Genomic DNA, 11,490 nt, shown 5'->3' on the forward strand with positions numbered 1-11,490 from the left:
TATTGTGCATTCAGATGTATGGGGTCCTACAAAGACTATGTCTATGGGTGGCTGCAGGTACTATGTAACATTCATTGATGACCACACGAGGAAAGTGTGGGTATATTTCATGAAGGAGAAGAGTGAAGTTTTCACTCATTTTCAGAATTTCAGAGTGATTGGCTGAAAAGCAGACAGGAAAGCATGTGAAGTTCCTATGGTCAGATGGAGGGGGAGAATACTTCTCCAATGAGTTCTCTAATTTCTTATGGAAAAATGGCATTCAGAGACAGTTTACATGTAGATACACTCTGCAACAAAATGGAGTTGTTGAGCAGAAAAACATGCACATTGCCGAGATAGCACAAGCATGGATGGGTAGAGAAGAATATGCCGCACAGCTTTTGGGCTGAGACTATGTCTACAGCGATTTATATCATGAACAGGACTCCTACTGCTGCAACCATACATGATGTAATGCCAGAGGTGAGGTTTATTGGCAAGAAACCTAATTTGTCTCACTTGAAAGTTTTTGGATGTATTGCATATGTGCGTGTGCCAGATGAGTTACGTACTAAGCTGGATCCAAAGGTAGAAAATGTGTGTTTATTGGGTATTCCCTTGAGCAAAAGGGATATAGATGTTATAATCCTGGGACACATGAATCGAGGGTAAGCAGGGATGTTGTATTTGATGAGATGAGTAGCTAGTATGTTGCTAAAAAAGATGATCTTGGGATTGATGTAAGTGAAAATGTGGTTCCACAGAATGCAAGTCAGCAATCACAATCAGTGAGTGGACTAGGAGAATCCTCATTCAGCGGTTATGTTGATAGACCATGGAGTGGCACGTTGCGTCATAATACGAGTCCTGGAAATATAGTTGGTATATCACATAAAGGCAAAGAGAAAGTGGTTGAGCCCCTTGGTATGCTTGATATTTATGCATGGCATTCTCTTATTGATGTGGAGAGTCTAGTGGCTTGGAGATGAGCCTTAATGAGGAGCTTGGGATTCCAACAAAATGAGGACAGCTAGTGTAAAGAAGGCTTTGGAAGCCATGAATGCAAAGTTACAAAGATCTGGAAGAGTTAAAAACCATGTGCAGAGGTTGACTTGCTATAGTTATGTGGCACATCACTATGCTTACATGGCAAAAGTTGTGCAGGTTGTAGAGCCCACATGTTTTAATGAGGCTATTGGAACTGTGTATTGGGAGAAAGAAATGGATGAGGAGATGGATGCATTGTATGGAAATGAGACTTGGGATTTGGTGCCATTGCCTAAAGGTAAGAAAGTTATTGGATGTAAGTGGGTGTATAAGGAGAAACATAATAGTGATGGTAGCATAAGCAAGTACAAGGCTAGATTGGTAGCCAAAGGATATGCACAGACACATGGGATTGATTATTATGAGGAGACATTTACCCCGGTTGCAAATATCGCAATTGTGAGACCTGTGATTGTGGTTGGCTGCATGTAAAGGCTGGTTTTTACATCAGATGGATGTAAAAAATGTGTTCTTGCATGTTAACTTGCAAGAAGAAGTGTATATGGATCAACCACCTGGTTTTGAGGATACAGGTCACCTAGAGTATGTATGTAAGCTTTGTAAAGCCTTGTATGGGCTGAAGCAAGCTCCACGAGCATGGCATGACAAGATTGTTGTAGTATCTTGTCACTATTGGTTTTCATAGATGTAGATCACTCTTTGTATGTGCGCAAGGGTGATAAGGGTATTGTGATCATCATCATCTATGTAGATGATCTTATTGTTGGGGGTGACACCTTGGAAGAGATTGAGCATGTGAAAAGTCTTCTCTCAAAAGAAAGTTTGACATGAAGGATTTGGGAGATCTCCGCTACTTTTTGAGCATTGAGGTCATTCGCACACTTGATAGTATTTGGCTGTCACAAAGACAGTATGTACTGGACATGTCCAAGTATGGGATGGCTGGATGTAAGCCAATCTCGGTGCCATTAGATCAAAATAGCAAGCTCAATGTAGATGCAGGTTATGTGTTGGAGAACCCCACTATGTACAGAAAGATTGTGGGGAGTTTGATCTATGTCACGATCAGCAGGCTAGATTTGAGTTACACTGTTGGCTTAGAGAGCCATTTTATGCAGGTTCTACACAAACCACATCTTGACAGTGTGCGACGCACACTTCGGTATTTGAGGATCACTATTGATTGTGCATTGTTTTATGCAGCAAGTGTACCATTGGAGCTATATGGGTACACATATACAGATTGGGCAACTAGCATCTCAAATAGGAGATCTAACAGTGAATTTATGTTTTCATTGGGTAGTGCTACTATGACATGGAGCAACAAGAAGCAGCCCACAATCGCCTTGTCGAGTACAACGACAGAGTACAATGTGGAGAGAAAGGTTGTCATATATTGTGACAATCCTAGCAATATACAGTTGTTCAAGAACCTAGTTTTCCATGCACGGAGAGGCACGGAGAAAACACATTGAGGTATACTACCACTTCATCAAGAAGAGAGTCTTGCTGCCCAGGCGACATCGACTTGACCTGCGTTAGCACACAGGATCATGTCGTTTAACATCTTCACAAAGGACTTGGGAGCTAAGAAGCTCTGTAAATTTCAAGATATGCTTGGAGTTCATCACGAGCTGGAGTTGAGCTTGAGGGGCAGTGTTTAGATATAAAGCTCAACATGAGCTGACACTCACAAGGCACCTGCATGACCATTTAACATTTACATCACTAGCAGGTTTGATAGCTGGCACCATCATATCTTCACCAGAGATTATACAGATGGACTACATTGACTAGTCCACACCTACCCACTCCACTTTAGCGTGTTCACATTATGGACCGCTTCTATATATTCTAGTATGTGTGTTAGTCACTTTATCTCCTTAGTAGACCTCTTGTGTGTTTGACATTTACATCACTGGTGGGTTTGGTAGCTGGCATCGACATATCTTCACCAGAGATTCTACAAATGGACTACACTGACTAGTCCACACCTACCCACTCCACTTTAGCATGTTCACATTATGGACCGCTTGTATATACTCTAGTATGTGTGTTAGTCGCTTTATCTCCTTAGTAGACCTCTTTTGTTGAAGAAGAAGAATAATAATTTTCAACCTCTCACCTTGTGTGTGCTTTTCTAAGCTTTGTGAGAGTTTGTGTGTGCTTGCAAGAGCTCAAGCTCCCTTCTCCCCTGCATCTTTTCAACTTAATGGCTCTCACCAAATGTGAGTATATGAGAGTAATGGGCTGATCATACCAGTATGCCTTCACTATGTAAGAACTAGCTAAGATGTGGTTTTCCCACCCATCATTTTGTGCCTTCAAGATTAATTCCTTTTCTGCTACACATTTCAGAATGTTTAAGGTTGCGCCTTTGGCATTGTCTCCTCACAATTCACTACAAAGTTATCCCTAGACACAAAAGCATCAGATATAGCATCATAATGACCCGCATTTGTTGGACCATCAAAGCATCCAAATCCCTCATCTTTCAACCCATCATCCACTGGGACTATAATGTAGTACTGCCAACTCTCCATGTGCGGTCGGTTGACACATCTTCTCTACTAGCCTTGCATACAAAAATCACAAATACATGACAACCTCCTGCATCTCAAAGAAGAAAGAGTCAGTGTTGAATACCCATTCACAAAATATAGGGAGCGTGTATTTAGGATATGTTTACAGTCCCACTTTGGTGATCTTTGCACCTCACTTACTTTGATTTCCCAGAAGACACGAGTTTTGACCAATCCACTGCATTCAGCAACTTCAAACCTAGCCCTAACAAAAACTACCACATCAGTAGCACATTTCAGAATTGCACCATTCAACTTGAGCGAGTGCTCTCTCACAGCACCTACCCCATCATGTTCCTCTTTCCGATGACCTAAATCAAAGAAGTTCCAAGTCATCTCAATTCCTGTTAACCCAAATAATCTACCCACAAAGTAGAATGGTCGCTTTGCTCTTTGAACTGCAACGCTGCTCCATCAAACCACACCCAATGGCTCTTACACTGAACATCTTGACTTTTCAGCCACGCATCACGCAAAAGAAAGCAATGTTGCACAAATAAATTATCATGTACCTTATCTTATGAGATATAGTAATGTGTGTGCTCTTCTTCACCTCACCCTCGTGTGCGATACTAATAGCATATATATGCACCAAAATAGTGACCTAGTTAGAATACTACTGCATGGATTGTATTTCATTCTGCTCCTTAAATGAGTAATTCTCAACAAAGTCTATGACTAAAACAACATCACCTGGAAATTTCGATACGCATGCCTTAAACTGCTTAGCCTGCCACTTTTAAATGCATGGACTGTATTTCATTCTGCTCCTTAAATGAGTAATTCTCAGCAAAGTCTATGACTACAACAACATCACCTGGAAATTTTGATACGCATGCCTTAAACTGCTCAGCCTTTCACTTTTAAATGAAGTTGTGTTGTCTGGATGAAGAAGCCCGGGTGAGATTGGAATAGGCTGATCATATCCCTACATTGCATCTTTATATGTATCAGATCTTTTCTCTTCTTTCACTTCCCATTGTCATCTATACATGTCTCTGTATCTTGAAAGACCTTAACAGGGAGGAGCAACAAGTTATTCTCAACCATCTCTTCGAGAGACAAAGAGGCAATTTGTGCACACCACGTGAAGAACATGTTCCCATGAGACATTTATATTTATGAAACATGGACCAATTTGGTTTGCATGTCTCACACATAGAGCACAAGTACCTGTAAAAGTTGCTCCATTATTCAGAGGAGAAACATATAGCTTTAAAGCCTCCAAAATCTCATCAACACATGTCTTAATGCTTTAAATCCTTTCAAAGCATAGAAACAATGCTATAAAGCCCTATAATAGCCTTAAAAGCTTTGTTACATTGATTTAAAGCTTTGTAAAACATACAACATTGCTTTAAAGCATTCAGAGAGTGCTTAGAGAGGAAAAAGATTTATGCATGATTCAAGCTCTCTAGAAATGCTTGAAACTAGCCTTAAGCTGCTAAAAGCAATGCTTCATAGCTTTGTTGGGCTTTTATTATATGCATCAAGGGTCATGCCATTCCCATTCAAATCAATGTCTTATTCTCATATGCATGTAGGTGGTTGTATAATTAATGTCATATTCTCATATGCATGTAAGTGGTTGTAATTTAGTGCACGCATTTTCTTAAAGTTGTGATTCAAATTTCAATGACATACGTCTAAAAGTGTGTGTGTGTGTGTGCGTGTGTGCGTGTGTGCATGCATGCGTGTGTGTGTGTGTGCGTGTGTGTGTGTGTGTGTGTGTGTGTGTGTGTGTGTGTGTGTGTGTGTGTGAGAGAGAGAGAGAGAGAGAGAGAGAGAGAGAGAGAGAGAGAGAGAGAAAGGTTTGATGCTTCCTATATCAAAGGAAACCTAAACGCAAATCAACAAAACTTTGAAACAAAATCCAAACAATGTATGTTGATGGATTACTAGAGAGGTTCATGCCATTTTGATTCCCATTCATGAAAAGAAATTATAAAGAAAATTAATGTCTCATTCTCATATGCACGTAGGTGGCTGTATTATTAATGTCGTATTCTCATATGCATTTAGGTGGTTGTATTATTAATGTCATATTCTCATATGCATGTAAGCAGTTGTAATTTAGTGCATGCATATTCTCATATGCATGTAAGCAATTGTAATTTAGTGCATGCATTTTCTTGTGGTTGTAATTTAGTGCATGCATTTTCTTGTGGTTCAAATTTCAAAGACATCCATCTAAAAGCATGTAAATTATGCTTGTTTGATAATAATAAAGAAATATTTCATACTAGTTTATGCATTGTTATAACACTTTTCAAGCAGGGTCATGTAATCTCAATTGAAGGGTAAAAGGAGAAACTATGGAAAAATCATGTAATACCATGTTGCAATGGTCATTTGTAATTCCTCAAAGCTAGACTACACTTACTTTATGCATACATCATCACTTGTCAATAGAATAAAACTTAAATAGAACTTGCCACGTACCATTATAAAGGATGTAGTTTATCCACATGAGAATCTCACCCTAATTAACTATGATGGGTGGTGTCATAGGCCTTTTATTCATATCTTAATACTTGTAGCAAATAGTGTTAAAATTAGGTTACTACATTTGGCAAGCTCGAGTAGAGATCAACACCTTTAAGCCATGTGACATAGCAAGTATGGCCATAGTTTTGTATTTTACAGGGTGTCCTTGAACAAGCTTGAAGCAAAAAAATCTACATAGAATTGCTGTTGTTATTTTCATTTGTAGAAATGCCGAATCTTTTCCAATACAAATGCGTGGTCCAGCCTGCAATCGGAAAGCTTTCAATGTAAATCGGTCATGTCTAGGAAATATGCTACCATATTTGTGCTACATGCTCTACATCTCTTTACTTTAATTCAATACCATATAAAATCAATAGTACCACCCATTCTTTACTTTAAATCAATATCATATAAAATGCATGCATCTTCTCTTTGTCTTCCTCATTCTATGTCTATATATATATATATATATATATATATATATATATATATATATATATATATATATATATATATATATATATATATATATATATATTCATTTGGGGAGGAAGTAGGAAAGGGAGATGCATTTACACACATGTGCACACTTGTGCTTATGCGAGCGTGCACGCACACACACACACACACATGCACACCTCCATTTCCATCGCACACACACGTATATGGGGAAAAGCAAAGAAGGAGCACAAAAATTAAGATGTTCGTGTGTTTGTGTGCTCTTATATATGGGAAAGAAGTAGGGAAACATGATAAAATGATGTATACAAAGAGAGGAGGAGATGTGTTGTGTATATGCACAATGTGTATATGCACACTCTCCTTATATACACATCTCCATTTTTGCCCTCTCCTGCCTACTTCTTCCCCATATATAAAAACATATACAGCTTCATACTCCCATTTCCTTCTTCTTTCCTGTAAATAAAAAGATGTACATTACCGTACAAAAATATATGCTCACACACACATACACATGTAAATACATACATACATACGTAAATTCACACACACGCACACATACACACGTAAATACATAATACATAAATTCACACACACATAGGGAGAGAGAGAGAGAGAGAGAGAGAGAGACCTGAAATGGTGTAAATTTAAATGGTGAGATAGATTGCAATATGCCATCTTTAAACCATCTATCTGGATTAAAGGAATTTGCATCATCTCCCCATATTGCTTTCATTCTTCCCATACAATATGGGCTATAGGTTACCATGCAACCTTTTTTCAACCGTGCTCCATTTGGAAGAATATCATCGTCCATAACACCTTTTGGGTCCTACACATTAGGATTCAAAATTTAGGGTTACAAAGTTCATTGTTCTTATAACTCTATCTTTTCATAAAGATAAAATCAATAGGTTTTCTAATCTATGTTTTAGGTCTTAATGATAAGAATTTAAAGGAATGATTTGATTTTTTTTCTCCTCTCAAATGTCAATGTGGATGTAGTAATCCTTAAATAAAAGAAGATAATAGTAAAAGAAGCAAAATATTAGCACAATAACAAGGGTGCCCTAGAGAGAGAAATAAAAAGGGAAAAAGGAGAAGATGAGAAAGAAAGTTTGAGTGATAAGGCTTAGGCAAGTGGCTCTACAAATATCAAGACATGGCATGAAATGGGACAGACACATAGAGGTATGCACTCAAACCAAAAGTTTATTGAGTGTTTGGACAAAAACAAAGTGAACATAGTGTCTTCTCAAAGGAGGGCCAAAATGGTAAATTTATATATTCAAGGTGTTATGATTCAATCTTTTCATCTTGAAATCTTTGAGTCATACTATGTGCATACCATTTTTAGTGGGAAGGTGGATTACTCATCGGCTCACAAGCAACTCCCGTTGCAATATAGCTCATTGCCATCGAACTCAGGGCCCCATAATGGGAACCAACTGTTCTACTAGACTACGCGCATGTGGGCTATGTGCATATGATTATGTAATGTGTGTGTGTGAGAGAGAGAGAGAATGACAAAAGCGTTTCTCTGCTAATGACAAAAGCGTTTCTCTGCTCAAGTCTCAGAGACGAGCGTGCTCGCTCATCTCTGACCCCGGCTCGAAAAACAAAAAACAAGAGAGAGAGAGAGAGTGTGTGTGTGTGTGTGTGTGTGTGTGTGTGAGCGCTCACCTCTGGTACTGAGAGAGAGAGAGAGAGAGAGAGAGAGAGAGAGAGAGAGAGAGGTAGCTTGCTTACTAGCTTACCTCTGGTACTGCTGGATATAGGCGCAGTGTTTCTGAGATAGCCGCGTGCAAATATGGCAAGCTTGTGATAGAATCATACGTGAGCAGCCGTGCAAATTGTGATATTCGAGCCTGTAGATCTGCATGACGTTCCTCGGCGGCCTCCTGCTGCTTGGAAGCCGCCGCCTGCTGCTGCTGCTTTTCAAAACTGCAAAGCTCATCATAGATTTTTGCTGCGACATCTTCATGGCGTGTAAGCATGTATATAAACCAAGATAGCGTAACTGCCGTTGTGTCGCGTCCCGCTATCACAAAGTTGAGAACAATGTCACGAAGCGATTTGTCGTTCAACCTGTTCTCCGGATCCTCACTCAGCATTATGAACCTCGACAGTATATCTGCTGGCCTTGCCGCCGCCGCCGCCCCCGCCTGAAAGCCGCCCGCGCCCATTATTTATTTACTTATTTGTACATTCTTACCCCAAAGAAAAAAAAAATCGAATATAAATAATGCATTGATGTACCTAAGCTACTTTTACAAGGGAAAAAAAACTACTTAAATGGAACAAAAAAAAATGAATACTCGTGTTCGTATATGTGTACACGCGCATACGCACACATCTCTCTCTCTCTCTCTCTCTCTCTCTCTCTCTCACACACACACACACACTTCACGCGTGCATGCATGTGTGTGTACACTTGTGTGTGCACAGAGATGTGTTTATGCACATGCACACGTACACACATGCAAAGTGTGAGAGAGAGATGTTTATGCACATGCACACGTATACACACATGCACGCACTTGCACAATGTGTGTGTGTGTGTGTGTGTGTGTGTGTGTGTGTGTGTGTGTGTGAGAGAGAGAGAGAGAGAGAGAGAGACAGAGACAGAGAGATGTGCGCACGCACACACAAACACGAGTTTTCATTTTTTTTCCATTTAAATTAACACACAAACACATGAGAGAGAGATGTTTATACACACACACTTGCACACACATTCACACACACTCACACTCTCTCACACATACACACAAATATGAGGATTTATATGAATGCTAGTTCCTAATGCGTCTCTCAAATACAAATATATCCTATCTCATGAGACTGAATAAGAGAGAGATTTCATGAGGTATTTCTTGATATATATCTAACAATAATGACGTACCCATATTGGATAGCTATCCAATATGGGTACGTCATTATTGTTAGATATTTAGTTTTTTGTAATGGTTATATGAAGAGGACTTACATTATCTTGATTCTTTATAGCTTTTGAATCATTGATTTCTTCTCTTCTAGTCTTAATTACACGGTATGTGAAATCATCAATAACTCTCAAGCTTTTCTTGAGAAGGGCCTCATATCCGATGTTGAGTAGCCGCTTAAGCTTCCAGAGTGGGTCAATAAATCGTAGGCTAACAATGTAGTTGGCTTGATCAAAGGCAATTGCAAAGGGTACCTCTGGAAGGAGTGGAGACAAAGTGCCCATGTCCACTCCAAATCCTATCTTACATATTGAATCCAATGTCAATCGCATAAAGAGTTCCTATGCCAAACAAAGCATTAACATTTTTGTGAGCCTCCAATGCTAGCTTTTTTTTCACAAGCTAGCACAGCCAATGTTAACTATGCTTTTAGAAAAAATGGTTTTCAGAAGCTAACACTAGCCAATCTTAACTATGTTTATAAAAAATAGGTAGGTATGTACCAGATAAATACCAAATCTTTATATATAGGAGTTAGGTGTGGTTGAATACAAAAGCAATAAGAAGTGACATTTGTAAAATCTACTTAAATAAATACCAAACTTGTGTGTGCAAAAGTTACCTAGGTAACAACAAAAAAAAAGTATTTCATGAACCGCATAGAAAAAAAGCCAAACTTACTTTGAGAGGGTTGATTAAAATTATATCTAGATAAATACGGAAGCCATATTCATAAAAATTACATAGGCAAATGAGTCAAACTTAATCAATAGGTTAAATACAACAATATACCATAAGTATGTAAATTGTCTCATCTCTATGTCTATATTATCTTAAGGAAGAGTTTCACAAAGCTGCCATGCAGGAAGAATTTGGAGGTTCAGGAAGGGGAGGAGGAGGTTTGGGTTGCCATTTGGAGTCTCAAAAAGAGTGCTTCGACGACGGGTTGCCCACACTGGTGAGTATAAAAGTGTGAGTATATAAATTGCCTCATTAGATACTCATTACCATGATTATATATAGGATTTCCATACAGGTGTGAAAGGTTAATAGCGATTGATAAATAGAAGTGCCACAATTATTGTGAGATTAAATTGATTTTTTTGGGAAACTAACTAGTTGGTAGTAGAAAGAGGCCTTAATAATAATAATAATAATACCTGCATGTCCATTGGATACTTTCTGCGAGCTGCCTGAGCCAAGATGAAAGCGAGCATTTGAGCATAGTCTCGGAACACCACTGTGCTGAAATCACGAAGCACTTTTGATGCAAACTCAAAGCTAGCTGTCTTCCTTTGCTGCCTCCACATATCCCCATCTGAATTGAAGATGCCATCGCCCAAAAGCTCTTCCATGTTCTCATGAAACGCTTCCCCCTACATGACATGAACACTTAATTGTCATTATATGTTGTTTAATTATCATTGCATGCTGCCTAATTATCATTATATGCTGTTTAATTAGCCCCATCGGTGTAATGTTTTTCTAATTGTTTTTAGGTTTCTATGATACATGACCACATGTGCATATGAACACTTTGATGTAAATAAATAATAGGTTCCTATACATATTTTCACTTTCCAAAATTACTATATATTTATGTGCTCTCAAATATAAAAGAAATGAAATGATCATGGAAAGGCTAACCTTAGGGAAGTTGGCAAAGTTGGATTTCAAGATGTATTCCACATTGTCAGGGTTAGTAGTGTACGTGAAACTATAGCCAAAGGGCATGGCGACATGTACTGTGTCTGCCTTTTCCAAGTAACCTAGCACCCAATCATGCAACCTATCATAATTCCTCAATTGCTCGATAGAAGCCCCCAGAAGTGGCCATGATTTTGGGCCAACCTTGTCACGTTGGCACCATCTATACACAAATAAATAGATCAACAAGGAGCCCATGCCCATCACTAATGTAAAAATAAAGATGGAATTGATCTTTTTGCCCCCAACATCAGTTGCAAAACTAGTCTCAACATGCTCCATGAAGATGAGAGTTTCAAAGACTTAAACCGAAT

At 38.8% G+C, this 11,490-nt stretch overlaps 1 protein-coding gene across 1 annotated transcript; it reads right to left on the reverse strand.

The window, feature by feature from the left end:
* Window positions 1–2,415: 2,415 nt before the first annotated feature.
* On the reverse strand, window positions 2,416–11,458 carry CYP704B1 (cytochrome P450, family 704, subfamily B, polypeptide 1). Its single transcript, XM_086825311.1, has 8 exons — window positions 11,117–11,458; window positions 10,630–10,845; window positions 9,514–9,810; window positions 8,282–8,689; window positions 7,156–7,356; window positions 6,140–6,324; window positions 3,714–3,978; window positions 2,416–2,523 (listed from the first exon to the last, which is right to left on the reverse strand). Exons 1-8 carry the CDS (start codon window positions 11,456–11,458, stop codon window positions 2,416–2,418), a joined length of 2,022 nt encoding a protein of 673 aa, XP_086681437.1.
* Window positions 11,459–11,490: the final 32 nt, after the last annotated feature.

The sequence above is a fragment of the Cibotium barometz genome, chromosome 3, assembly GCF_041138505.1.
Source record: "Cibotium barometz isolate CiBa-2024 chromosome 3, ASM4113850v1, whole genome shotgun sequence".
Classification (NCBI taxonomy): domain Eukaryota; kingdom Viridiplantae; phylum Streptophyta; class Polypodiopsida; order Cyatheales; family Cibotiaceae; genus Cibotium; species Cibotium barometz.